At 31.5% G+C, this 26730-nt stretch overlaps 1 protein-coding gene and 1 long non-coding RNA gene across 2 annotated transcripts in view; one reads left to right on the plus strand and one right to left on the minus strand.

The window, feature by feature from the left end:
• LOC148272711 (uncharacterized) overlaps window positions 1-14033 on the minus strand; it is a 78074-nt gene extending 64041 nt beyond the window's left edge. The window contains exon 1 of the long non-coding RNA XR_015824792.1: window positions 14001-14033. This is a non-coding gene — a long non-coding RNA (uncharacterized LOC148272711). The remainder of the gene's footprint in view (window positions 1-14000) is intronic.
• A 1526-nt stretch (window positions 14034-15559) lies between these two features.
• LOC148272712 (uncharacterized) lies at window positions 15560-17435 on the plus strand. The gene is made up of 2 exons (XM_088239674.1): window positions 15560-15830; window positions 16087-17435. Exon 2 carries the CDS (start codon window positions 16351-16353, stop codon window positions 17386-17388), a length of 1038 nt encoding a protein of 345 aa, XP_088095800.1. The 5' UTR covers window positions 15560-15830; window positions 16087-16350; the 3' UTR covers window positions 17389-17435.
• Window positions 17436-26730: the final 9295 nt, after the last annotated feature.

Here is a 26730-nt window from a genome sequence, read left to right on the forward strand (position 1 = left end):
CGATAGCAATAGAGTGAGCTAGATGTATGTGATACAAATGAAACGAAACAAAGACAAAACGGTGATACAAAAAAAAAGTTAACGTGATAAGATACTTTTGACAGATTACAGTAGTGTTGGGCAGTCTTTTTTCTTTCCATTTTCGATACCGATTTTTCAATTTTGAATAACATTCCGTCAGAGGGGGTGAATAGAAACAGGTTTTCATATTTACCACTTAATAGCTTAATACAGAAAATAAAATCGTTGAAGTAAAAAAAAGGCAATTTTCTTATTTTTTTACAGGAATACATAAATCAAGACAAAATAAGATATGAGAAAACGTTATAATATGCCTCCCACAATAATTATAGGACGACAAAGATAGTAACGGAAATAACAATATACGATCATTGTTATAAACGTAATAATTATTTTATTTAGATGAACTCGGAGTGTTCTCTTTAAACATACTGAATTGATCATAATATTGATCACATAATAATAATCACGAGTAAAAAAAGTTTTTTTAACGGTATTTCGGGTAGAACGATTGGAATGGAGGATGGTGGTGGGAATGGGCAACACGAGAAAAATAGAACTTAACACTTTGAGATAGAATTTACCCTGTGCCCTGCCCATTTTTGTGAAATTTCATGCTTTGTGAAGGGCTTCCTAAACGTGTCATAATTATGAAAATACTGGGTCAAATCAATTGTAACTTCTTATATTGAATAAGTCGTTTTTATTAACATATTACAACACAGATGAAGAACATAGCATAAATAGCGCATTGTTGTAATATGTTAATATAAACAGCTCCCCGGGGAGTTGAACCCAGTCCTTGTCTACAAAAATTTGGACAAACTCAAAATATTGTTAAGTCGTTTTTGTATGATAGTTTAGCCAACAATGGTATTTATGGAGAGCCACATTGCAATGTTCGCACATACCTACAGGGTCTCACTCCTTATTTTGTGCTTTGTATCCCGGAGCCGTGTAAACGCCTGATTATAATAACCACGCGTTGTGTCCCAGTTCCCTTTTCACTAGCAGCGAAAAAGTACTAATAAAAGTCACTAGATGTCAATAAAATGCACTTTTTGAACAGCTGGTAAACCACGTAAAAACACAGGACCGGGATACAACGCGTGGTTATATAATCACGTGTTTACACGGCTCCGGGATAAAAAGTGTTAAGTTACTAATTTTATAACATACCTTGTTTTAAGTGACCATCACGCATAATAGCGTATTTTATTTTTTAAAGTTTTACTATTTTAAATAGGCTCATAAAAAAAGTTGACGTCAAAATTATCGTCGATTAAATTAAATTAATCAACAATTAATAACACTCACAAAATAATTCGATATTCAATATAATTCAACATTGATTAGGATATCCGCAACAGCACGAAGGGGAATCAACAATATTGAAAACAAATCATTTTTGATTAAATTTACCATGACCTGATATAAGTTACGAAGTCCAGTGATCTGGGATAACCCAAGAAGATTTTAAGCGCTGATGGATTGAAGGGAAAAAAAGAAAGGTAACCCTCACTGAACGGGAAGATTCCAATCGCGATTGCCAAGCATCAAGAATAGCATTTAAAGACATTTTTTTGGAGAAAGTAATAGACAGTTGAAATTATTGGATATGCGACACAAAATTGGGTCATATGTGGCCCGCGGGCCAAGTTTTGGGCATGCCTGGTGTAGACGCGTATTATTAAATATTATAGAAATAGTTTAGAGTTAGGTTTATATTCGCAAAACATCTAAAGTTACATAAATTAACTTTTGCCATTGCTGAAATAAAATAAGTATGACATCCAAACAAGTAGTTTTTAATGTTTCCTGTTCGTGTACATTTTTCCTTTATAAGGCAAGACGTAAAAAATATGTATCCAAGTATCCGTTTTAAATATCCAATTTGAATACAAAATAAGTAAAACGAGTATTACACATTTAACATTAAAGGAAAGAAAAAGATAATCAGATATTATCAGAAGAGGGTTTTTTTTTCATATTCTCTTATTTAATATGTTTTATAAACAGATATCAGTTTTGAATCCATTAATCCATATTGAGGTAAAAAGTACAACAAAGAAAATCAAATAAAAATCACTCCAAAAAAGAGGCAACCTCTCGTACTTAGTATGGGATTATATACTAACAAAAACACAATCTAAATGTAATTAAATACATATTGATGTAAAATAAAAAATATACGTATTATGTAACATGGTGATAGGACTGATAAATAAAATATATTTTTATGTTGCTAACCCAATGAAATTAAGGCCATTTACATATTTTTTCAAAATTAATAATTTAAATGTTCTAAGGGATGTTTGGTATTATTCCGTAAAGACTGGAAGCAATTTATCGGATATGGTTAATCTATTTTGTGATTTGTTCAACATTTTCTATGGTGATACAAACTAATAATACATATAATATAGGTACGTGGTATAAACATTGTTAAACAATACAATGGCTATATAATATCGATAAAACGAAATACCAGACATCTTTATATATATATAAATTCTTATGCACGCGTAATGGTTTAACCGATTTACTTGCGGTTTTCAGCGAAATGTAAATCTTTGCGCTGCGCGTGTTCATAGATATCAAAATTCAATCGGATCTGTTATAAAAAGGTTAGAAGCATAAATCTTTGTTTCATCGACCTACAAGGGTTTCATTAAATGAAAATGCACATACAAAAAAATGGAAGAATATTGTTTTTTGTGTTTAAAAAAGTTTGTTTTGAATGTTTACAAACAACTTTCACTTTTCATGGATTCCAATCAGATTCTTTCCAATATATTCCTTATAATTTCTTCCCATATACTTCTTTTTACTTGATTATTGGTAATACTAAAACAATATCAACTGACATTAAAAACATTTTTTTAATCGCATTCATGAATAAAGTGCACCCCTATTGTTGAGAAAAGCCTATTTTGACATTTGCAAAAACTATTCTTTATTTCAAAATGAATTATTTTATGTCTTCGAATTCAACCGTAAACAAGTACCTAGGTACCTATTTAAATTCACTATTTGGATATTAATAATTTTTAGTTTTGGAATTCAATCATAAACAAGTACCTACCTAGCATGCACGGTCCGTTGAAAGAACGCATTGAACCATTAGTTCCTCTATATTTTGGCAAATAATGTTTATAAAATAGCATATTTAATAAATTAAGTGACAGTTATAATACCTATCATTTAAATTACTATTAATAAATTATGTAATAAGAATTTGATTAACAATCAAGATAAATTGTGAAGGAATTTTACTATCGCCTTATAAAAATATCTTAAAAAGAAACGTAACCATTTACCAGCGCTGTCATTGTAGTGTGTGGCTGTCATGCGCGTACTGATCGCCTGATCGGCGCGTACTTGCTACTGGCTGGCTGGGTATCGATTTAAAGAACGATCGCGATTGAAGCAAATTCAAAATTCCGTTCCAGCGCAGTACTGAACGCGCAGTCTGGGCGCAGGCGCAGACTAAAATTCTCAATACGCAAGGGAAGTAATCCAAACATACCAATACCTCATTTTCCATGTAGTTTACATACGATGCGAACGCTACGCCATGCGATTTTGGTATTTTGGCGCTGGACATAATAGTTTAATTATTATTTTTTGGTAGAGTAGAAATACAGGGTAAAATCGAGAATTTAATTCAAACATTACATCAATTTAATGTTGATTTGTTATAAGAAAGGCAAAACGTTCGCTGGAGGTGTTCCCAGAGCTCAAGTTATGTCATACCCAAAACCCATACGAATTTTGCTAAGAAACATATTTTCTTTACCGCACTGAGAATGTTCAATATTTTGGAAAAGCGTATTAAGCTCTCAAGGACAAAAACTATTTTCAAGAAAGGAGTTAAGGACTGGATTTTCCTCAGTGGGGAGAATTTGAGTGGGAAACTCTTTGAGGAGATTCCGAATATGTGGCTACCTTTTTTTTCTCTCTCTTTTTTTATTAAATGTATGGCAAATGTTCGAATTTGCTGTTTTTTGTTATGTTTCTGGTTATATATAGTAGGGACTTATGTCTCAAAAAATGTGTAATAATCTGTTAACAAGTACACAAATAATAAAATTAAAATAAATTAATAAATGCAAACAACTATTCAACGAACCTAACAGTAATATGAACATACCACTATCCCATATTCAAATCGAGATTATTGACATAAGGTACAGTTTTCAAAACTAGTTTCAAAATTAATGAACCTCAGTATGAAAAAATGGCAATGTCATGATAATTATGAATAAAATTATTGTGTCGATGTCGTTTTTATTGTAACATGAGCCGATTATTTTGAAAGTGTTAGTAGTCATAACGTGAGACTGGAGTGAAAGATATATGGGATACAAACGAACTTATGAAATGAAGAAATAATAATATTAACAAATTACAACAGGGATAGAAAATACCTTAAATAACGGAATATGGAAGTCTAGGCATTTACAAGGCTTATGACCTGTCATTGGCTGGTTTGAGTGGCCACTTTACACACTGTGTAACATTCACCATTTAGCCTATGTTTGAACATCCATATTTCTTCAATTCTTCCATTTGTTGATTTTAGTGAAGTTAAAGAGCTGCAACCTTTATTGTTGTGAAGAGATTTATCTGACTGAATTATTTCACATACTAGGCAACGCCTGAAAACATTTTTTCAATTTTTAAATTTCTTCTTGGACCAGTTGGTTTCATTACAATATTTGAGTTTGTCTACAAACATTTGGAAAAACTCAAATATTGGAATAATAATATGGTAAACATTTATTTTATACCCACGAACTATGTATAGTAAATATGTATTTTAATTGCTTTAAAATATTTTTTTCGTTTTTCGAATACTCGGTTTTACCTCTTATATTTATTTATTTATAATTTATTATCAAATCAATAAATAAATAAGGGGTCTTAACTGAGAACTATCCTCTTTACTCTACACTTTACACGAATAATTTGAACTAAACCAAAGGCGTTTTCAAAGCTTAATAAATTAGTTCTTTTAAATATAATTTATTCCAAAGAAAGAAGTAGTCTTGAGGGTATGATAATGAAAATGTTTTTCATTTTACATTCAAAATCGTATGTGAGTTTCTAGATTTTTACCTGAAACCGCCAACCAATTCCTTACAGATTTGGCATTGTGTAAACTAATTTAGGTAAGATTATTTTTTGTAGAAAAATATTTGCGTTATTATTATAATCCCAAAAAAACATCTCGTTTGGAAATTAAGTTCATTATAATTATTTTATCAAATAAATTTGTTTGTCCTCAAATTCAAATTTTTTTTTTCGATTTCCTCTTCTATTTGACTGATCTCGGGTGTAAACCTTTCTTTAAAGCAACTGTGTTTTGAGTCTGTCTAAATTTTTGTAGACAAGGACTGGATTCAACACCCTAGGGAGCTGTTAATATGAACATATTACAACAGACATAAATCACATATTACAAAACGGAATATAGAAGTCTAGGCATCCACGGGGCTTATGATCTGTCATTGGCTGGATTAAGTGGCCACTTCACACCACTATTTTGCCTATATAAGTATCTAACAGATGGAAGAGTCAAGGAAATATGGATGTTCACATATAGGCAGAATGGTGAATGTTACACAGTGTGTAAAGCGGCCACTTTAACCAGCCAATGACAGATCATAAGCCCTACGGATGCCTAGACTTTTGTATTCTCTTCGGTAAAATGTTCTTTGTTTAAAGGTTTAGTCGTCTTAAGCCAACTGCCTGACCGAGCTGGTTGATACGACAGAGAATGCAGTGGTGTCCGTCGGGAGAACCTGACCCAATATTTTGTGGCGTATGGTCAGGTACCACCAGCACATTCTCCGTATTTTCACAATTGCGTGACAGAGCGGGATTCAAACCGACTTCTGATCCGTCCATAACACTACCACGAAGCCACACATTTTTTTGTAGTAACATATTAGTTTAGATGAGAAACAAATTAGGATTAGGTACATTTCTTTGTTCGTTTGTGACAGCATATCACGATTTATTCTCAAAAGTATTACTTTGTTTACGACCATTGCATCTATATAAGGTAAGATGACAGTCACTCTTCAAATATATTACCTATTAATAAAGCATTTTAAGAGGTGAGATCGAAAAACCAAATGATTTTTTTAGTAAAAAACAACTCGATGTGTGTAGGAGACACGCGAGGCCACGGCAAATAATTATTTGTCAAAACATGTCTGGACTTAAAAATAAGTGACATGCCAACAGCTTCATAAATGCACTAGTATTTATATTACGGCTTTTTTATTAGATTTACTTAAATTTCTTCCAACAAACCACAGAGATATTGCCTCCTCGATAAAAAAATATCAGGGTGAGAAAATGTATTGATGTGTAACAATAAGGAATGTCAGCAATGGGCTAAACTTTAATATATTAATTAGATATTCAGCTGATAAAAATAAATGTAGCTTAGCTTTCTTAGATAGCAAATGTTTAGCTAATATGTCAGTTAATAATAAATAAAATTATTCCAACTCGAGACTTAACATTCTTAATTAATTGTGTCGGCTATAAAAATCGACTATAGCCATATTGGTAGAATAAAAATGTAATTCCCATCCGTTTTCTGCCACTATTCCTAAACCTAAGGCCCTGTATATACAATCATGGTCTAGTAATAAAGATAATCAAAAATTTACCAACCTTTAGTAGAACATGAACATTTTTGTGATTAAAAAATTACATAAAAATAATTCATATTTCTTCTAGAGACCATGAATTGAAAATCCTTGAAATCAATTTATTAAAAAACAAAACCAATATAAATTTAGATACTTTAACACGTGCAAAATCGTGCAAAAATCACTACGCTAGTGCCATAATACAAGGAGAATAATACGGGAATACGTGTTAATAAAGAAACGTCAGACCGCGTTTAATTCTAAAATTATGATATTTAACTCATGAAAATTTAGTCATTCTTTAACCGCCAGTCGGGTTTTGACATGACCTTGACATTTAATTCGAAACCAAAAGAAAAAAAAGACTAAGTCATGACAGCGTGCAAAAATTGTCCGGATAAAGAAAAAGACTTTTCACTGATACGTAGGTACCTAGGTACTTGTTTATGATTGAATTACAAAACTAAAAATTATTAATATTCAAATATTGAATTTAAGTAGGTACCTAGGTACTTGTTTATGGTTGAATTCCAAAACATAAAATAATTCATTTTCATACAAATAATTATTTTTGCATATGTCGAACTCTGCGCTTTTTACCAACAGTGGTGCATTCTGTGTAAAAATACGTTTTTCAGAAATGTATCAAACGTTGGTTAAAACTATTTAAGCATTACTATAAATCCATTAAAAATAAGTCAATATGTAGAAATTAAGAAACTGTAAGGAAACCAATCAATTCAGTATTTTTTTTTTTTTTTAAATGTTTGTAAACGTCAAAATACAAACTTTTTCAATATCCAAAAACACATCATTCTCCAAATTTTTTGAAATATGAATTTTAGCCGAATGCAACCCCGGCATTTTGATGAAAAATACATCTTTTTCGTCCTACATTTTTTTATGAACATGTCGAACATATTATTATTCACATTAATTATTAAGTCACGTGAATTGGATTATTTTGCGTAAAGCTGCACGTAAATGGTCCGATAGTTGTTGAGTCTACAAAGGACAAACTTTCATCAACTCGTTTATATATATATTTATATATAGATCAAAAATATATAATAACAAGGTGAGATGATAGAAAAATAGTATTTAATGTACAAACAAGTAACTTACAATATGATGGCCAGCTTCTGTGCAAGAGTAGCGCACTTATAGTGCCACCGTAAGGAATAATTACGCAGGTAATCTCGTCAAAGGTTTCAGCGCCGGCGAACAGAAACTGGGCCGCGCACGTAGAACTTTGTCAATTTGAATAACACACCACAGATACAGATCACGTATGACATATCTCCATATTCACGTCACAAACTGTTCCCGACAGCTTGGAATTATAATGTCTTTATCAACCAATGTCGACTTCACTCGCGGGCTATATTTATTTATTTATTTTCTAGCTTTCGTCAAACTAATAGGAATGTCCTGGTCCCTTAATTATTAACCGACCTTGATTTACTTTTTTCTCAGTTATATAAACAGATAAATAATCACGCCTTTGACTAGAAACTTTCGCAAAAATGAAATAAAATATTTATCTAGTAAAAGTTCCTACTTATGTATAAAAAAAAATAACACTTTGAACTGTAAAAAATCAATAAAACATTTGATTTGTAATTTAAGACTCAACCATTTTTTTTCGGTGTGTGGTTCAAATTTTAGCAATAATAGTAAACTAATGGGTACAATAATTGATTTATTTGATAAATCTAGCAGACGTTATATTTCTGTACTTGATAAAGCGCAACACTACTAATAAAGTTACCTTTTTATTACTGTACAGGATGAATATTTTCAAGTAATAAAAAATAAAGTTTTATGAAGGTACATATTATAGTAAACTACCGAACTTTCGTTCAGTGAGCTTTTTAAAAAGCAAAAACTTTATTTTATTAAGTGATTCGGTGAATTTCGTAATAAGGGACTTATTTGGGAGCGAACACTGGTAAACGAAAATCCGAAAGCATGTACTCTAATAACATTTTCCATGTCATAGTGTTCGCGAAAGAAAATTTGTGCAGAAAAGCCGGTTGTGTACGTGTCGCTCCGCGGGACGAGCGACCGCGCGGCGTGCCGGCGAGCGGGCGAATGGAGCGTCGCGTCAGGCGTCGGGCGTCGCGCGTCGGGTTGGAGAGATCTCATCTCACGCGAACTACACGATACAATATTCTCCATTCACTAACCGGTAATGTACAACTCCCCCGTCAAAATGTTTGGTTAAAACTAAGGTTAGTATTTTAAATAGAGCGATTAAAAATTACTTTTCACGTATAAAAAATGAATTCGCAATGTAACTTTTTTTCAACGTGTAAACACCATTATTTAAATAAAACCACCATCTGAGTTTTTCCTAGAGCAGTTTATTGTTATCACAGAGTTATGTTTGATGAAAATTCATAGCAACTTTATCGGAAAACGAACCTGATACCCTTTGCATGGCAAGCAAACGTGCAATTAAAATAATATTATATTATTTAAAATACAACATTTCATTAATAGTTTTATTGGAAATTCACAGCCTGAAGCATTAGACTGGCCTTTTTTTATACTCATGTAAAGGACAAATATTTTGAAACAAAAATCAAGCCTTTTAGCATACTTTCTTACTACGAAATCACTAACTTTGTCCTAATTTGTGAGTTTTGATGAATAGGTGTTTGAACTTTTTTGTCACTCTCACAAATGCCTCGATGAATAAAAAATCTTTGCTCTTTGAATGAAAATCGAAAGAAATTAAAATTTTAAGATGTACAAACATATGCAAAGCAAAGTTCATTATTCAAAAAACCGCACGTAAGTTAAGACATTAAGATCGCAGCGCCACCTACCGGGTCCAATTGGATCACCATCCAGGGACCCACTCAAACACACACAAAAAGTTCATCAAAATCGGGCCAGCCGTTCACAGTGACATACACGCGAACAGAAGAATTATATATATATATATAACGAACTGAACCCGGAAATGCTTTGCTATTGCTAGGTTTGAGTACATATTCGTATATGGATGAAATAAACACAATCGAAGGTTTGATATCAATTATTGTATTTAGTCCAAATTAGATATGTCCGTATGCCTACATTATTATTTTTGTTTTTCGGTTTACATAAATTGTGAGGACAGAGAATTTTGATTAAATAGGTATTCGAATATTGTTTTTATGTCATTGTCTTGCAGATGCCTCCCCGATACTGTGCAAAAATTACAACTGTATGTCAGACCTTTTGCTTTTGTTAGAATATACAAAATTGACGTTTCGTTTTTGTGTCCCGTTTTCCGCACCTCAAAACTGAACCGATTTTGTTATTTTTTTAGACAAAGTATTAAAATATAAAATAAATTATCGGTACGTTTTGCGTTTTTCAAAAATAGTTATATTTGTATATCATGCGCCCGAAGACAGCAGATAAAACTGTGCTATTTTACTGGTTCAGGTTAGTTTATTTATTTATTTTATTTCTGAAAAAACAACAGTTTTTACTTATAATTCATCTATAAAATAAGGTACATTGTAGTTTAAATTGTAAAAACCGTAAATAATCATTTTTCACGGCTATGTAAGTTTTTAATCAAGTGTACACATAAAAATAACCCAGTAATAGAATAAAACTAATTTTAAAATGTTAGTAATTCAGAAAATGCAAAATATCAAAATGCAAAAAGTAAAATAAAATAATAAATATAAATAAAATACATATATATGAAAAATAAGTACATTTTTTTTTTTTTTTAATAATAAAATAAAACTTTAAAAAATATTGAATAAGGTACAAACATAAACATAAATATACAGTTTTAATGAACTCATATAATTAAACAGGCGTATTATCAACGCCTATAAGTAATCTTTTATATTTAGTATAGGAAAGAGGAAAAATGTCTGCGTGACCGGAGAGTAATAAACTATTTTTATGAAAACGAAACAAAAGGGATACGCCAATGGTAAAGAAGATAGAATCTACATTTCGCTGAAAACCTCTCATAAATAGGTCCAGCAGTTATTTAGTCCATCGAGGACTTACAAACGAAACGAAAACGAAAACAAAATAAATGAAAAGAAAATGCCTGTATGTGTCGTGACAGCGTGCAAAAACTGTCCGGATAGGAAAAAGACTTTTAATTGATAAGTAGGTACCAAGGTATTAGTTTATTATAGAATTCTAAAACTTAAAATAATTTTTGTCAAATATAGAATTTAAGTAGGTAGGTACATTGGTACTTGTTTATGGTTGAATTCCAAAACATTAAATAATTCGTTTTTGATTATAGAATTATTTTTGCAAATGTCAAACTTATATATTCGTATATCATTAAATAAAATCAAAGTTAATTTGAAGAACTTTTTCGAACCTGAGTAAAAACAGCTTTCTATTTTAACTTGAATCTCACAATTATTATTTTCTGTTATTCTTTTTATTTCGTATTATTTTTATTGTTTTCCTCGTGAATATTCGAAACAATATAACATCAAATGACTAAATAAATGAAATAATGTAAATCACTCTCCAAGCACAAAAGCTAGTCTCTATTTTGGAAAGTAACAGCTTTAACATAAAAAAATATATAACCAATAGATTGTATAGTAAAAAAAATATGGATAAATTTTGTAATTATATTAATCATTTTTTTTTAAATCTGCTCTTCTCACCAACAGGGGTGCACTTTATGTGGGAATACGATTTTCAAAAATGTATTGAATGTCAGTTAATACTATTTTAGTGTTACCAAAATCAGTATTATCAAAAAACGAATACTGTTTGTAAACATTCATTTACAAACTTTTTTTATACACAAAAAAACAATATCCTTCTCGTCGAATGCAATGGTAGATCGATGAATAAAACATTTATGATTCTAACTTTGTTTTTACAGATTAGATTGAAGATTTTAAGGGCTATAAAAATGCCCTGAGCAAATCTCAAAATTTTGAAAAAAACACACCAAAATTATTCTAGTAGTTTTTTTTTATCTATCAAGGACACACATACAAACATTGTCTTTTATACAAAATGGCGTTAATATCTACGAACACGCGCAGCGCAAAGATCTACATTTCGCTGAAAACCGCACGTAAATCGATTAAGCCGTTTAGGAGTTCAGTGACATCACACGAACAGAAGAATTATATATATAAAGATACAAAGACTTGATTGCAATAGAAAAAAAACCATGCATCATGTATGTAAATATATGAAATTGACTTCATACTTCAATATTTGTTTATTTATCTATTAACGGACATTGTCCATTTATACAATTTATAGACAATATTTTGAGTTTGTCCAAATTTTCGTAGACAAGGACTGGATTCAACTACCTGGGGAGCTGTTTATATTAACATATTACAACAGAGATGAAGAACATACAGAACATACATACATACAGGTCATAAGCCCTGTAGATGCCTAGACTTCTATATTACCTTCTCTTAAATTTTCTTCATCTCTGTTGTAATATGTTAAAAATTTATAGGGTTTAAATATTACAATAAAATAAAAGTTAAAAACATTTTTTTTTAAAAAGAAAAAAAAACTATTGACAAACATAATGGACATCAAGACAAGATCTGGACTATTTATTTAGTGCTTGTTTAAATCGCTGAAAACTTGATCCAAAAAAGTCCAGATATTGTCTCGAGTTAACAATACGACAAAGACGGGTCATTGGAGAATTAAGGCCATAGTTTGTTCTATGCTGATCGATGAACAGCTCTTCATTTAATCTCAACCAACGAGTCGGAATATTGAATTTAACTTGTCCCAGTAATGATGGAACATCGATTATACCATTTAGTATGCCGAACATATATATGGAATAAATTTAATTCTACTTTTTTGTAGACTAGAAATATTTAACATTGACTCAATATCAGCATGAGAATAATCACCTTCTTCTAGTCCAAGCATCTACGCTACTTTTCAAAGCAAGCGGTGTTGAACTGATTCAATGTGATTTATGCAATTCACATGGAATGGAGACCAGACCACGGAGGCATATTCTAGAAAAAGGCGAACAATTGAGCAGTAAAGAGTTTTGATTGTACGGACATTAGTAAAATCAGAGGATATTCTGTTATTGAAGCCAAGTAATTTCAGTGATTTATTTACTGTTTTATCTGTATGCTCGTTGTATGTCAGTTTATAGTCCAAAATAACTCTTAAATCTCTGATGGACTTAACTACATCAATTTTGAAGTTTTCTATTAGGTACTCGAAGGAAATCAGAATATAATAAATACTGTATTATTATTTACATTATAATATTTCTGAACTAAAATTTGCTAACTTGTTAGATTGACCGTATTTTTGCTGTCTTCTTTTCGAATACAATATTGTTATTGTTCCTTAGCTTTTAAATTATTATATTTTTTTATAGGTACGCCTCCACTCGTTTGCGAATGATTTAGGAATTTTAAATTTGAAAATTTTATTATTGTTATGAGATTCTGTTTACCGATGTTGTATTGTTGCGTTTCCTTGTGCCATTTCGTCACGTGCTTTAATTAGTTCACTTTTTTGACGTTTTAAAAAATAATAAAACGAGATATTCCGTTTTTGAGCTTTGAAATTGAAAAACCAGTAGTTCTACTAAAAAAAACTGATGTTCCTCATTCAGTAAAATATCGAGGTAACTCTGCAGTTATGAGAAAATTCAGTGTTTTTTTGTTAATTTTTTTTTAACAGATAATAATTCAACCGAGACGATTTTTTTTTCAAGTTTTGTGTATCTAAAACTAATCCGCGTGTGACGTCTCAAGTTCTCTTCTGCTTCTTCTTGGTTAGTTCTGCGATTGGTCCGTTGACAATAAACCGGAAATCTTCCACAACCCTCTTATCATTGGTTTTTGTAACGGGTGGGACATGACTAATCATATGTAGTTCATTATATAATAAAAATTAAAAGACTTACCTTACTTGAAATTCATTAACACTTGTTTAATAGAAGACATAGGAGATTATACAGTGCTGCCAACATTACTGATCTATGTAGGGTTCATGAAGGTTTCCACCCTTAGAATTTACAAGTGAGCATTTGCGAAACAGAAAATTGTTTTATTTATTTTTTTAAAATTAAATGTTGAATTTAATGTTTTGGCTATTGATTTATTGAATAATCACATGATTTTTTTAACCTTTTTTATTTTAAATCAAGTTTCACTTTCTCATGGAATACCCCATATGTAAAAAATAAAATCAAGTATTTAGGAAGTCTATAATTATGGACAAAAATACCTCATTAGATTCCGTGATCTGGCAAATTGAAATGACAATACAATTACAAATCAATTACATAGTACTTACATACCGTAAGGCGGTGCTTCCTCCATATAAAAGAACTACATCTTAGATTTTGTTACGTTACACGTTTATTTTGCTTGTCACGGGCAGTCTTTTGCTTTTTTTAAATGCACAATCTGACGCGGTATTGCCATGCTTGAATTCCATCGTAGCAAAAATATCACTTGGACCCGTGCTTAATTACGCGCTGCTTAAATGGGGCAGGATGAAATATAGTCGTTACAATTTCACCGCCAAATAGTTCGATCAGCCACTCAAGCGGACTGCTAGCATGTTCATCAAATGCCAGCATTCAATTGAATGGCTAACGAATGCTAAGCTAAAATATTGAAAGCACCGTTTAACAAAAAGGTTGAACTTCGCTTAGCCTCTTTAATTTTAATACAACAATAATACTTACAGAGGAATATATTTCTTTGATGAAATGAACATAGTATATAAAAGTGCAGTCAAGAATCCAACATATTGAGAATAAAATATTTATAATAATTTTGTATGTGGCACTCGCTGAAAACGTTGCACGTTTTCTTGAAATTTGTATTTTATATTAAAAATATTTACTTACTGAAAAAAAACTCATTATCGTAAGACGTCACTCTCCTTTATGTACACAAGAATAATTGTTTGTTCTTTTACGTAATGGTAAACGTTAATATAAATATGTATATTATATCCACGAGGGTAGGCTGAAAAGCAATGCGCACATGCTTGTAGAACACGAACAAAAACAACTAGCAGGATCGGACAAGAAGTACATTAAAGCGCAATCCTAAATTCAACAATGTTTGAGTATGTCCAAATGCTTGCAGACTGGCTGGATTTCCACCCTAGGGAGTTATTCATATTCAAATTTATTTCAACAGAGAGGGAAAACATATACAAAATATGATGTTTATGGAAATCCAGCCAGTCTGCAAGCATTTGAAAATACTCAAACATTATTGAATTAACTACCTGGTAAAAGAAAAACTATAAAAATTGGGAAATTGTTTTCAGGCGCTACCTAGTAGGTGATTAGGTTCAGCCGGATGAATCTCACCCACGTGGTTTCAGCTCTTTTACTTCACAAAAGTAAAACAGATGGAAGAGTTGAGGAAATGTGGATGTTCAAACAAGGGTAGAATGGTGAATGTTATACAGTGTGTAAAGTGGCCACTTAAACCGGCAATGACCTAAATGCCTAGACTTCCATATTCCCTTCTCAAAAATGTTTTCCCTCTCTGTTGAAATAAATTTAAACAATCCTTAATTGTAAACATAAAAATACGTATATTGTTTTATTTCTCATTTATATTTTTTACCAGTGACCGGGTTTTGTCGTGACCTACATCGTCAGACTGGTGGGAGACTGGTGGGAGACTTGATAAATTTGTAAAAATAAAACTGTAAATAAAACTATGTACGCATTTTATTACTATGATTAAAATGCAGTTCCACCAAGAAATGTCAGTAGAAAAACTCGATCCACAATCCTTAAGCTTTAAAATCATTTATTTATTTTCCAACATATTCAATGCTAAGTCTTAAGGTCTGGACACATCGCCACGGCGCACAGTGTTTTGACCCATACAAGCTACAAGATAAAAAGTCACTTTTGAATTCTTAAACGATGACGTCATGGGGGCATTACCAGATAGTTAGTGTGACGATTGTAAGCCTAATTGGGGTGATTAATGCTTAGGTTGATTCATACCAGAATATGAAAGTCGGATAATTGGTTTTTGAAAGCCTAATTACATTTATTTGCATTTTGGCGTCCGACGTGTAAAGGTTGTTTATCAAGTTTAAAGTTTTTAATTTCGATTAAAAAAAAAATGGAAGCTATTTTGGAAGGTATGTTGTATAGTTTTTTTTCTAATATTTTAATGTATTTTATTTAAGTATTTAAAAAAACAATAATTTAACTTATGTATTTTTCGGTAGTTAAAAAAATATCAATTTCTAACTTCTCGAGAATTTATCTCGGAGAGTATATCAAAGTAGCAAAATATTATTTTTATTTTTCAATAGACCAATTTATTGTCAATTCATTACAGTTTCAATATTTTACCGCACGAAGTTGCATCTATCTTATTTTGTTATTTTACAGGTACCAGATACGAGATTTCCAGGCAAGAATTGTACGTGATGTGGAAGAGTTTGACGACGAAAGAAAGGCTTCAAAGGAGTGTTAAATAATATTGTTAGTAAATTTGAAGTCGGTAAACTCGGTGCAAGTGGTGAAAAACTGTTGAAAAATCAAATTAAGCTTATTTGATTAAATATAAGCAGAAAATGGACCGAATCTGGCTGTAAACTAGATAGATTTGTTAAAAAAAAATTTGAGTGGCTCGACGGTAGTGAAAATATTTTGATGTGTGAAAACTTTCGACAAAGTCCTTCAGTAGACATGAATGAACCATCTACGTCTACTGGAAGGCCCGCAAAGGATTTTGGGGCATGCAGTGATCAGTGCAAAAGGACAAAAGTGCGTGATTTAGTGAGTACGAAGACTTCTGAAGAACTTTCGTTTGACACGCATGTATCTATTCGAGCATCAGGAAAACGCACAGTTGCCGATCTCCTTAAGAAAATTTTGAAAGCTACTCCCAATGAAGTAGAAAAAATACGTAGGGAACGTCAACAAGTAAACAAACAGCGGGCATTGACAATTGAGGAAGCGCTAAGTTTATACGTTGACTGTAAATTATCTTCGCATTCCTACAAAGTTATGCGTAAAAATGCAATAAAAACCGGCCACAACATATATCCGGCATTTTATAGTTTAAGAAAAGCAAAAAAAGCATGTTGCCTGAGCGAGGAATTTGTCAAAATAACGGAAACTAGTGCAGAAATCCAGCTACAAGCGATTTTAAATCATACGGTGCAACGATTGCTAAATGTAGAATCAGAAGTCTTAAAAGAAAGAGTTCCTTCAGGTTCTGTACTGACTCTTATATGCAAGTGGGGTGGAGATGGAAGCTCGAGACATAGTAATTATAAACAGAAATTTCACACAGAGCATGCAATAGATGAATTTTTATTTATTATGTCATTCGTTCCAATACAACTAAGGCTTAATGATGACCCTAATATAGTAATTTGGCAAAATTTAAGCCCTTCCTCAACCTCTTATTGTCATCCTATTAAATTTATTTTCGCCAAAGAAACTGATATTCTTACTAAGTCTGAAATCGAAAAACTTCAAGATGCAATTGAAAAACTTGAAAATTTTAACGTTAATATTGGAGGTGTAGTATTGTCCATAAAATTTAAAATGCTTTTAACAATGGTAGATGGTAAAATTTGCAACGTTTTGGCTGAAAATAAGTCAACCATGTCCTATTATATTTGTGGCGCCAAACCCAGTGAAATGAACTCTATTAGTATTAATAGAGTTTCTCGACAATAATTTTATTCCTTTGGTTTATCTACATTACATGCTCTTTTTATATTTCTCAAAATACATCTATTTGAAAATCACTTGTAACCAATATTTTATTTAAAAACCTTTAAGTTTTATCATCATCATACCATATCCGCTCCCTATGTGGAGCATATGGATTCCATAATCTGCCTCCGGCCAAGCGATCGACCTCCCGTACATCCTCCCAAGTTAAGTCCACGTACCGCAACTCTGACGCAAACTGCCCACAAATTGTCAACAGCGGACGACCAGGACGCCAAGAACCTGATGCCTTGTAACATAGGCAAGCATGGTTAAGACTCTCGGAAGGCATACGTAGTACATGGCCTTGCCAGCCAAAACGCCTTGGATGACAGTAGATACCAAGGGTTGCTGTGTCCGTTGCCTCACTGCTGTGTTCCTTACAATGCCAAACTTTTAAGTTTATTTAAACCCTTTCAGTTGTCATGTTTAACATAATAAAATCAGCTGTAAAATGGTTATTCTGACAAAACAAGTGAAGGCAGATTAGTTCTCTCGGGTGAAATCTTTATTTTATGCCTAAGTATCTAATATAATTTTCAATGATTTATTTTATAGGTTGACCGATTTATCAGTCAATAGAATTAAAGTAATAATTTCAATTATTTATGATCCTTAAATACATTATTGGATGCAGATATCAATTTCCAGAAAATTTATTTCGTTTATTAAATAACAAAATATGACATATTTTTTTATAAAACGAATTATTATTACATATTTAATAAAAAAACCTCTTTTTAGGATTAAATGAATCGCATACGTGAGTTAAAAGTACATTCAGAATTTTTAGTTTCTAGCTTGTATGAAACGAAACACTGTGCGGCGCGGCGCGGCGCTGTGCCGCGGTACGGTGGTTATTACTCTAAGATTATGTGGCTTCTCTTGTCTGGCTGTGCGCTGTGGACGGTATTGAAACAAACCGATTAACCTTTAGTGTGCCGCTAGGTATTGCCATGGCAGTTCCCAGAAGGCCGCGAAATTATTGTCAATTTTAGAAAATATAAAACCTAAAAAAAAAATGTAAAAACACACATGTTAAAAGAGAAACATAAAAACTTAAAAAGTTAATGCGAGATGGGTCATTTAAGACACCATTGCTTCAGAAAAATACTTTTTTTTACAAAATGCCAGGGTTGTCACTTGCTACATACATTTATATCCTACATCCATAGAATTAAGAATAGTCCAGAAGGAGCCTAGAATCATATTTGAATACATCGTACTGTGTCCAATAATTCCCCCACTATGCCTCACTTTCGCCGCGCGCATTCGTGAAGTCGCCGGGTAATGTTGTTTGATGGGAAAAAAAATAATCATTACACAAATGTAAAAGAAAAGGTAAAAAAAAGCAATCTGTTAATTTCTCAAAAATGTTATTGTGCACGCGGAAACATTGATTGACACAACAGAGTAGATAAGTAAAGGGTCATTTAATAAGAGTAAATGAATTAATGAACTTTGAACTTAAAATATAAAATAAATTTTATTTGACATAAAAACGGATATTTTTATATCATGTTTAATAGTATTTGATGTTTTAAAGATAATGTCATTGAAATGTCCCCCACGGCGTTGTTAAATCCAAGGTCTAATTACTCATTTATGAGTAGTTTAGTCGCCTTCTGTTTGATGTGCGTATGCGGTTTTTGGACTTTTTTTTATTCTATGCCTACAGCATTATATATTTCATATATTATATCTTCATACATTGTTTACATCATACAAACATGCTCTCCTTTCATTTTGTTTCAGTAAAAGAAAACATTTAAGTAATATTAAGCCATAGAAACTATCATTTTCAATAAGAAATGGACACATTGTATTTACGTACCAATAGTAAAAAAAATAAAACAAATGAAGACTCGCGCATTTCACTATAAAAATCTAAATCAATGTGCTTGTAAATTGAAAAATAACATAAAACCCGCTTTCTTCTGTCCATAAATAAAACAAGTTTTACCATACAAAGACAATAAATAAACAATAGAACCTCCCATCGCAAAATAATAAGATCAAAACATCAGATATTACAATAAACTAAATTTGACAAAAAATAATACTTCATACTAAAAGAAACTCTCAAAATTAAGTGTCAACCCTGCATTATTGACGTGCATCAAACGTTAAACATAGCTTTCATTTGAATCGCTGTCGTGTCAATAGTTTTTAAATCTTCTTTAATAAATCCTCGTGCCCTAGTATTACATCAAAATTATAATAGATGTCTTCGAGTGTACAAAATTTAAAAGAGTTCGGAATACTTGACCTTGATGCGTAAAGCGCACGAAAATTCACCCGTCTTTACATGCTATTTTTTCTATGGCTGTCCATTTGTATTGTTACCTCCATTTAAATGAGAAAAAAGATCGGTTGTAATGAAAAAACACATAAATGTGAAAATATTTTTTTTGTTGATAACTCAGTATTAAGAAGCCTTTTTTTCCTTTTAAAACAAGAGAAAATAAACAATATAAAAGAAAATATTTTATGTTTATTAAATACAGTTAGATTAAATTAAAAATATTATTTGAAATTAAGGCTCTATCATTTTCTTTATAGTTGTACAGAGTGAGAAAATATGCATCGATTTTAGAAAAATAAAATAGGATTCTCGGAAAATATGCTTTGTGCTTTATGTATCAACATGAAACAAGCCGAATTGCACGTTGAGGAATACGAATTTGAATTTTCTCAAGGAATTGACGGTAACTTAAATTGTTTATTTTGTAAAGGAAGAGGGTATCAGTTATGGCACCCAACCGGTTGAATTTGACCTCTGCTTAGTAATTCCAGCTGCATGTCTACTTTAATATATAATTGCTAATACTTTCGCACAATTATTGCTAATGTAATAACTTTAATAATTATTTGTTACGATTAATTTGTTTCTTTGCCTTCATGTTGTGTTTTGTAATTTGTACACCGGGACCTCTTTTAATACGTTCCTCGCAGTACCGTGTAAAAAGGTATTCTAAAAAAAAAAACAACAACAGTGGATAGATTTCATTGTGTAAAAATCGATTCGGGATTTCAAAAAAGTAAACTGTTAACTATTTATTGTACCTTAATTGTATAAAAAAATATAAATATTTTTTAAAAATCGTAACAAGGATCACTATCATTTTTTACGCCTAGTTAGTAAAGGAGCGATGCAAGGAATTTAAAAAACGATTAAAATAAGTACAGTCGAACCTGGATATAAAAGACCTGGACATGAAGAAAACCTATTTGAAAAAGAGCTTGCTTAGTGTCCCGTCATTTTACCGAGCAAAAGAGAGCGGGAAAAACTCTGTATAAGATAGTCGTTTTGTTTGAACTGACCTCTATACACGGTTTTTCAGGGCCAGACCGCGAAACTTAGAGGAAAATTCCTCCTGATAAGCTCAAATCCTAATATTTTTTTGTAACAGTTTAAATGTAGTAAATCCTTCATTTCTCGGACAAGCAGTCTCTCCACAAACCCCTACCCCTCTCTTACCCAGCCGCTTCCCTTGTCCGCGTCTGATGCGTATCGCTTCGTTGGTCAAATACGTTTTTATCGCAATTTTTTTTGTCGGGGAGGGGTAGGAGTTTACTTAAGGGATGCTAGTCCGAGAAATTGAAGATATACTCCATTTTACAATCTAGAAAAAAATAATTTAATGACCTCTAAGATAACTAACTTTGTCATTAAAAGTATTTATAAAATTAAAAAAACGAAGTTGATTGACGTAGTGTTCCAGTCTTGCCGTCTTACCGTCTCCATAAGAAGACATTTTTAATTAAAACATTTTAAGTGTTCAATATTTTACTCTCAACGTTTTCTAAAAATTTATCTGCAACAAATTTGTTAAATGAATTTATTTTTTTTGTGTGCCGTTTTATTTCGAAACCGTGTAAAAAGAGTTTGCGGTAAATTTGTTAGCCCAGAATGATTTGAGTAGTGAATGTAGTCCAAATTTGTATATCTATATTTGTTTATAAAAGGCAATATTTGTATTTGTGTCCTCGATAGATTAAATAACTACTGGAATAATTTACGTGCGGTTTTTTTTTTAAATTTTGAGATTTGCGAAGGGAATTTTTAGTTCTTAAAATCTGTAATTCGATCCTTAAAAAAAAGTTAGGAGCGTAAATGTTTTATTCGTCAGCCTGCAGAGCTACATTCGGCGAGAATGTATGTATTAAAAAAATATGTTATTTTTTGTTTACAAAAAAGTTTGTATTTGAATGTTTACAAACAACATTCGTCTTTTGTGGATCCCAATCAGATTATTCCCGTTAAAACCGTATAATTTCTACCAATCTATTTATTTTTACTGGATTATTAGTAATACTAAAATAATATTAACTGTCACTTTATACATTTTTGAAAATCGCATCCCTACATTAAGTGCACCCCTGTTGGCAAAACGAGCAGAGTTTGACATTTACAAAAATAGCTCTAAATTTTAAGTTATGGAATTAAATCATAAACCAGTACCTAGGTACCTTCTTACAAATGAATATTTACATCTTATATTTTTTACGTTTATCCGAATGGTTTTAAAACGCTTTTCAGATACAATCGGGTATTTTGGTTTCGAATTGAATGTCAAGCTCACGTCAAAACCGGCTGGCGGTTATAGAACGTCTAAAAACGCGTACCATAAGCCACGTCTGCTCAACGTAATAAGATCGGCACAAATTGTATTCATATTAATAATTGTGTATTATTTTCTTGGATTTTTTCGTTTTGCTTTCCATTTTATTTATTTATTTTATTAGGTAAACAAACAGTATGTACACATATATTGCCAATTTTAATGAACTAACCATTTTCCTCATTTTGTGATATGTTATTTTTATTTATTATATATTTTTCGCATCTTACAATAGGTATACATAAGTTACAAATACCTTTTTTTTACACAATCACAAAAAAAAACCCACAATGGATAAAATCTCATAAATGGGCTGATTAATTCGTTTGCACAAAATTAATTCAATGCATTAAAGGCGTACTACATAAACGTATATTATATAACTTCAAGCTAAAGTTTGAAATGAAGTTCGTGATTTGAATTTAATTTCTTGACTTCCGACTTCAATGTCTAAACTCACTTTCAAGTTGCTTCCGCTCTTCGAAGCTACACTTTTTTAGGTCTTTCCATACTTCCATACTAATATTATGAATGCGAAAGTATGTTTGTGTTTTCTTCACGTCCCAACGGAGAAACCAATTTGATTTTTTGCATAAAAATAGCCGGGGAACTAAGAGTGCTATAGGTTACTTTTCATCCCGAAAAAAAAGCATAGCTTTCACGGGAAAATTCTTTATATATTTTTTTTAAAAATCCTCTTTGCAAAGGAGAGACCGATTGACGTGATTTTTTAAATAGTGATAAACATAGAGCTGGTAAGTGTCACAAACTACTTTTCTTCGGGAAAAAATTGTCCTATTTACGAGTAATGAAAATAACATTTTTATATGTAAAAACTTATATTTATTTATTTGATATGTAATATATTTTCTTTACTAACTTTGTTTACTTTGTGGAAATCTGTTATTAGTTCTGAGTTTACACACTATATCTGTTTGTTTACTATAAGTATGTATGTAGAACTGCTGATTTCCCAAACAAAATAAATAAATAATCAAAGGAAAAATTGCATGGTGGAACTAAATGTTTGACACTTTTTAAGCGTAGATAAACGTATCGAGAACTTCTAGACCCGTCGGTATAAAATGATGTACTTACATCAAAACTTGATGGTGGGGGTATCTGTAATCGGTCGGGAGAATTTTATCTTAAACTACGACGTCATACTGGAGCTTTGTCATTTTAGTGCGTAGATATGTACTCGTATACCGTGACGTACGCTTCCCCTTGGTTCATATCGATGTACCTACCCAAAACTTGAAGGTGGAGGATCGCTAGTGTATCTTCGTAATCGCTTGAGACAATTTATCTTCAACTATACCGTCAAAGTGAAGGTATGACGTCTATATCTTCCCATCATAATCGAGGCCCAGGGCAGGTTGCGAACTCTTTTTCCACCGTCCTCAGTTATGTAAATTCTCAAGTATTTAAAGCTATCAACTCTTTCAATGTTTAGTGATTGCTATTTTTTTTAAATCTTTGAATGTTTAATCTTATTTAAAAACATTTTTTCTTGCCGTACTATTACTTTTTTTTAAATACTAATATATTAGAATCGATTATCGGTATCTTAGTCACAATATCCCGCTTCTGCAGAGGGAGTTGACATTCCGATTACCATTATCAGTAGCAGGTGTTCACTACTGCCTCAAATAATGTATTTCCATCAGGAAAACGTTGTTAGTCAACAGTAGATAATGATATCAAAGTGCTCTTCGCTAAAATAAATACATTAAAAAAGCACAATCTTAATACAAAGTGTTTCGTTATTTTTTTATACATTATTTTTGAAGTCGGTTTTTACTATTTTTCATAAAAACTGTTTGAGTCCGAAGAAAATTTTCAATGTCATCATTTATCATCATAAAATATTATATTTAGGTTAGTTGACTGTCAAAAATTTCTGTTTTTTGTTGACTCTTTAAAACAATAATTTTCGAGTATCTGTCTAATATGACAAAAAAAAACGTTATATAACCTTGAATAAAAGTATTTATGTATTCATATTTTATAACTTTGTCGCATTTTTTTTTAATTTCAGTTTTTTTTTAATTTAAATCAATTTGAAATGTTTGTTTGTTATTTTATACTAATTTTTATATTTATGTGAAAAATATTTACCTTTTTGCCTCCTATAAATCATATGGACATAAAGCGGTTGAATCAAAGTTTAGCCCATATTTCCCCATACCATACACTTTTATGCTTCCCGGCCGACCCCGTGTGAGTTGTTAGTACAGTCGTCCAATTATCCGAACTTCGACTATATGAATCGCTGATTATCCGAATCGCTTTTGGAATTTCAGAAAAAAAAACTTAAGACAGAAACGTACAGCGATTCGTAAAATAACGACTTGGCTGCCCGAAAACGTATGATAGTCAAACAGCTTACTTTGACCGAGATGTTCAGCGAGCAATGACTTTCATCTACAGTACGGTACGTACATACTGTACTAATGTACAGCACTTGTAACTACGCTTAACATGTTAAAGGGTTACCTTTTCATTTAATTAATTAAAAGCTCATTTTTCGTTTTCATTCTCAACATACATTCAGTAATTAATTAAAATATACGCTTTTTGAAAAAATCACAAGTATCCGAATGTTTCGCTATCCAAATGGGGTCCTAATTTTCGGATAGTCGGAGTTTTACGGTTTATAAAATACCTTTAGCCTACAGTCCGCTTATCTGATATCCGGCCCTTATAATAATAATACATTTTATTCCAGTAAAAGGGCTAAATAGTGAAAAGCAAATTCTACCATATAAAAGAAATAAAAACATAAAACAACTTCAACCACCTAATGATAACCCCATTTCTTGTCTACAAACATTTGGACATACTCAACGTACCTAACATGCCTAATGATGTCATATAAGGCAGGCAGTTAATCGAGATATAATCTCACGACAAAGATTATGGTCTTGTTTTATATGTAGGTATATGAATCAAAATTAATACGTTTGCTGGTCATTTTATCACAGCTTCGGTCAGTCGTATCCGCATAAATTAAGTACAAAGGACATTTATCTGATAATATAAAAAAGCGAAAAATTTGGACAGAACCTAAAATACTTTCTATCAAAATAAAATAAGTGTTCTTTTATGACGATATTTTTTCAACAATATTTTGAGTTTGTCCATATTTTTGTAGATAAGGACTGGATTCAACTCCCTGGGAGCTTTTAACATTAACATACTACAATAGAGATGAAGAACATTGAAGAGAAGGAAATATAGAAGTCTAGGCATCTACAGGGCTTATGACCTGTCATTTGGCTGGTTTAAGCGGCCACTTTACACTTTAATATGGGCAGAATGGTGAATGTTACACAGTGTGTATGGTGGCCACTAAAAACAAGCCAATGACAGATCATAAGACATGTAGATGCCTAGACTTCTAGATTACCTTCTCTAAAATGTTCTCCGTCTCTGGTGTAATATGTTGATTTTTTTTCCATTCAAATTTTTCTTCTAGCTCTAACCAAATTGTGAAAAAAAAACGTGGTCGGAGACACGTTTGAATGGCATGGCGGAGAAGCGCAAACGGGAGTGGTGTAGACTTTGGGGGGGATTTCATTTATTTATTTATTTATTGTTTACTTACATTGAGAACATTACAGAGTATCTAGTTCATTCTCAATACATTACAAAATATACAGATCAGATTTATTAAATAAAAAAGTGAGAAAAAGGTCATGTAAAATAGACATACATATTACAATTTGGAAATTGCCTTCCTAAGAGAAATCCCACTGTCATGAAATATATCGACATCCGAGGCGATACGATTGAATAACACGATTGCTGGCTACCGGCAGGTTAGTTCTGCATCAAAACTCAGGTAGAACAACCTGTGTTGCTTCTATCGAAAATAATTCTGCCGTCATAAGAAAGAAGGACGCATCTAACATTTTTTTCGAAAATGAGTTAAATACATTTTCGGAATCAGGAGAAATCACTAAAAATACATATATCTTCCTAAAATAACCACAACCCTATTATTTTCACTAATAAATGAGACTAAACTGTAAAAAGTCTTGAAGATTACTCAATATAAAAGGCTGTTCTGACTTATATAATTATTAAATACTGATTATAATACTTTTTTTTTCTTCTATTCCGTTTTTGAAAACATCTTAAATGGATGTACCTACTCGTTTTCAATTAAATTTAAGATCTGCTGGTAATTTTGAAGTTAATTGATTATTAGATCGGCGTTACTAGTTTGGGAAACAGTAAATAGCCAGTAACATCTATTTTATTTAGTTGAGTAGAATCAATTGACATATTAACACTAAAAAAGAATAACTTTTAATTAATTACTTAATAAAAGGGACGTTTCTAGCTAGAAACGTCTTTTCATTGAAGTATAACATATTTTCTTGTATTTGTTTTACTTAAAAAAAGATAAAAATGTTCATTTTTAAATGTATAACGTAAAATTTATATATATATTCCGTTAGGACAAACCATATTACATACTGTCGCATAAAGGTTTCTAACTTTTTACTAAGCTATTTATTGTACCATTTTTAATACAATTACAAGTTTTAAACAATTATTTTTTTATACATACGCACCCACACACACACACCTCCCTCATTCATTCCCACACGCACATGTATCCTCTCCCTCATTCATTCACGCATACACACATTCACATACACATGAATAC

The sequence above is a fragment of the Micrasema longulum genome, unplaced genomic scaffold, assembly GCF_059751315.1.
Source record: "Micrasema longulum isolate JH-2025_06_02 unplaced genomic scaffold, ASM5975131v1 h1tg002219l, whole genome shotgun sequence".
In the NCBI taxonomy this organism is placed as follows: domain Eukaryota; kingdom Metazoa; phylum Arthropoda; class Insecta; order Trichoptera; family Brachycentridae; genus Micrasema; species Micrasema longulum.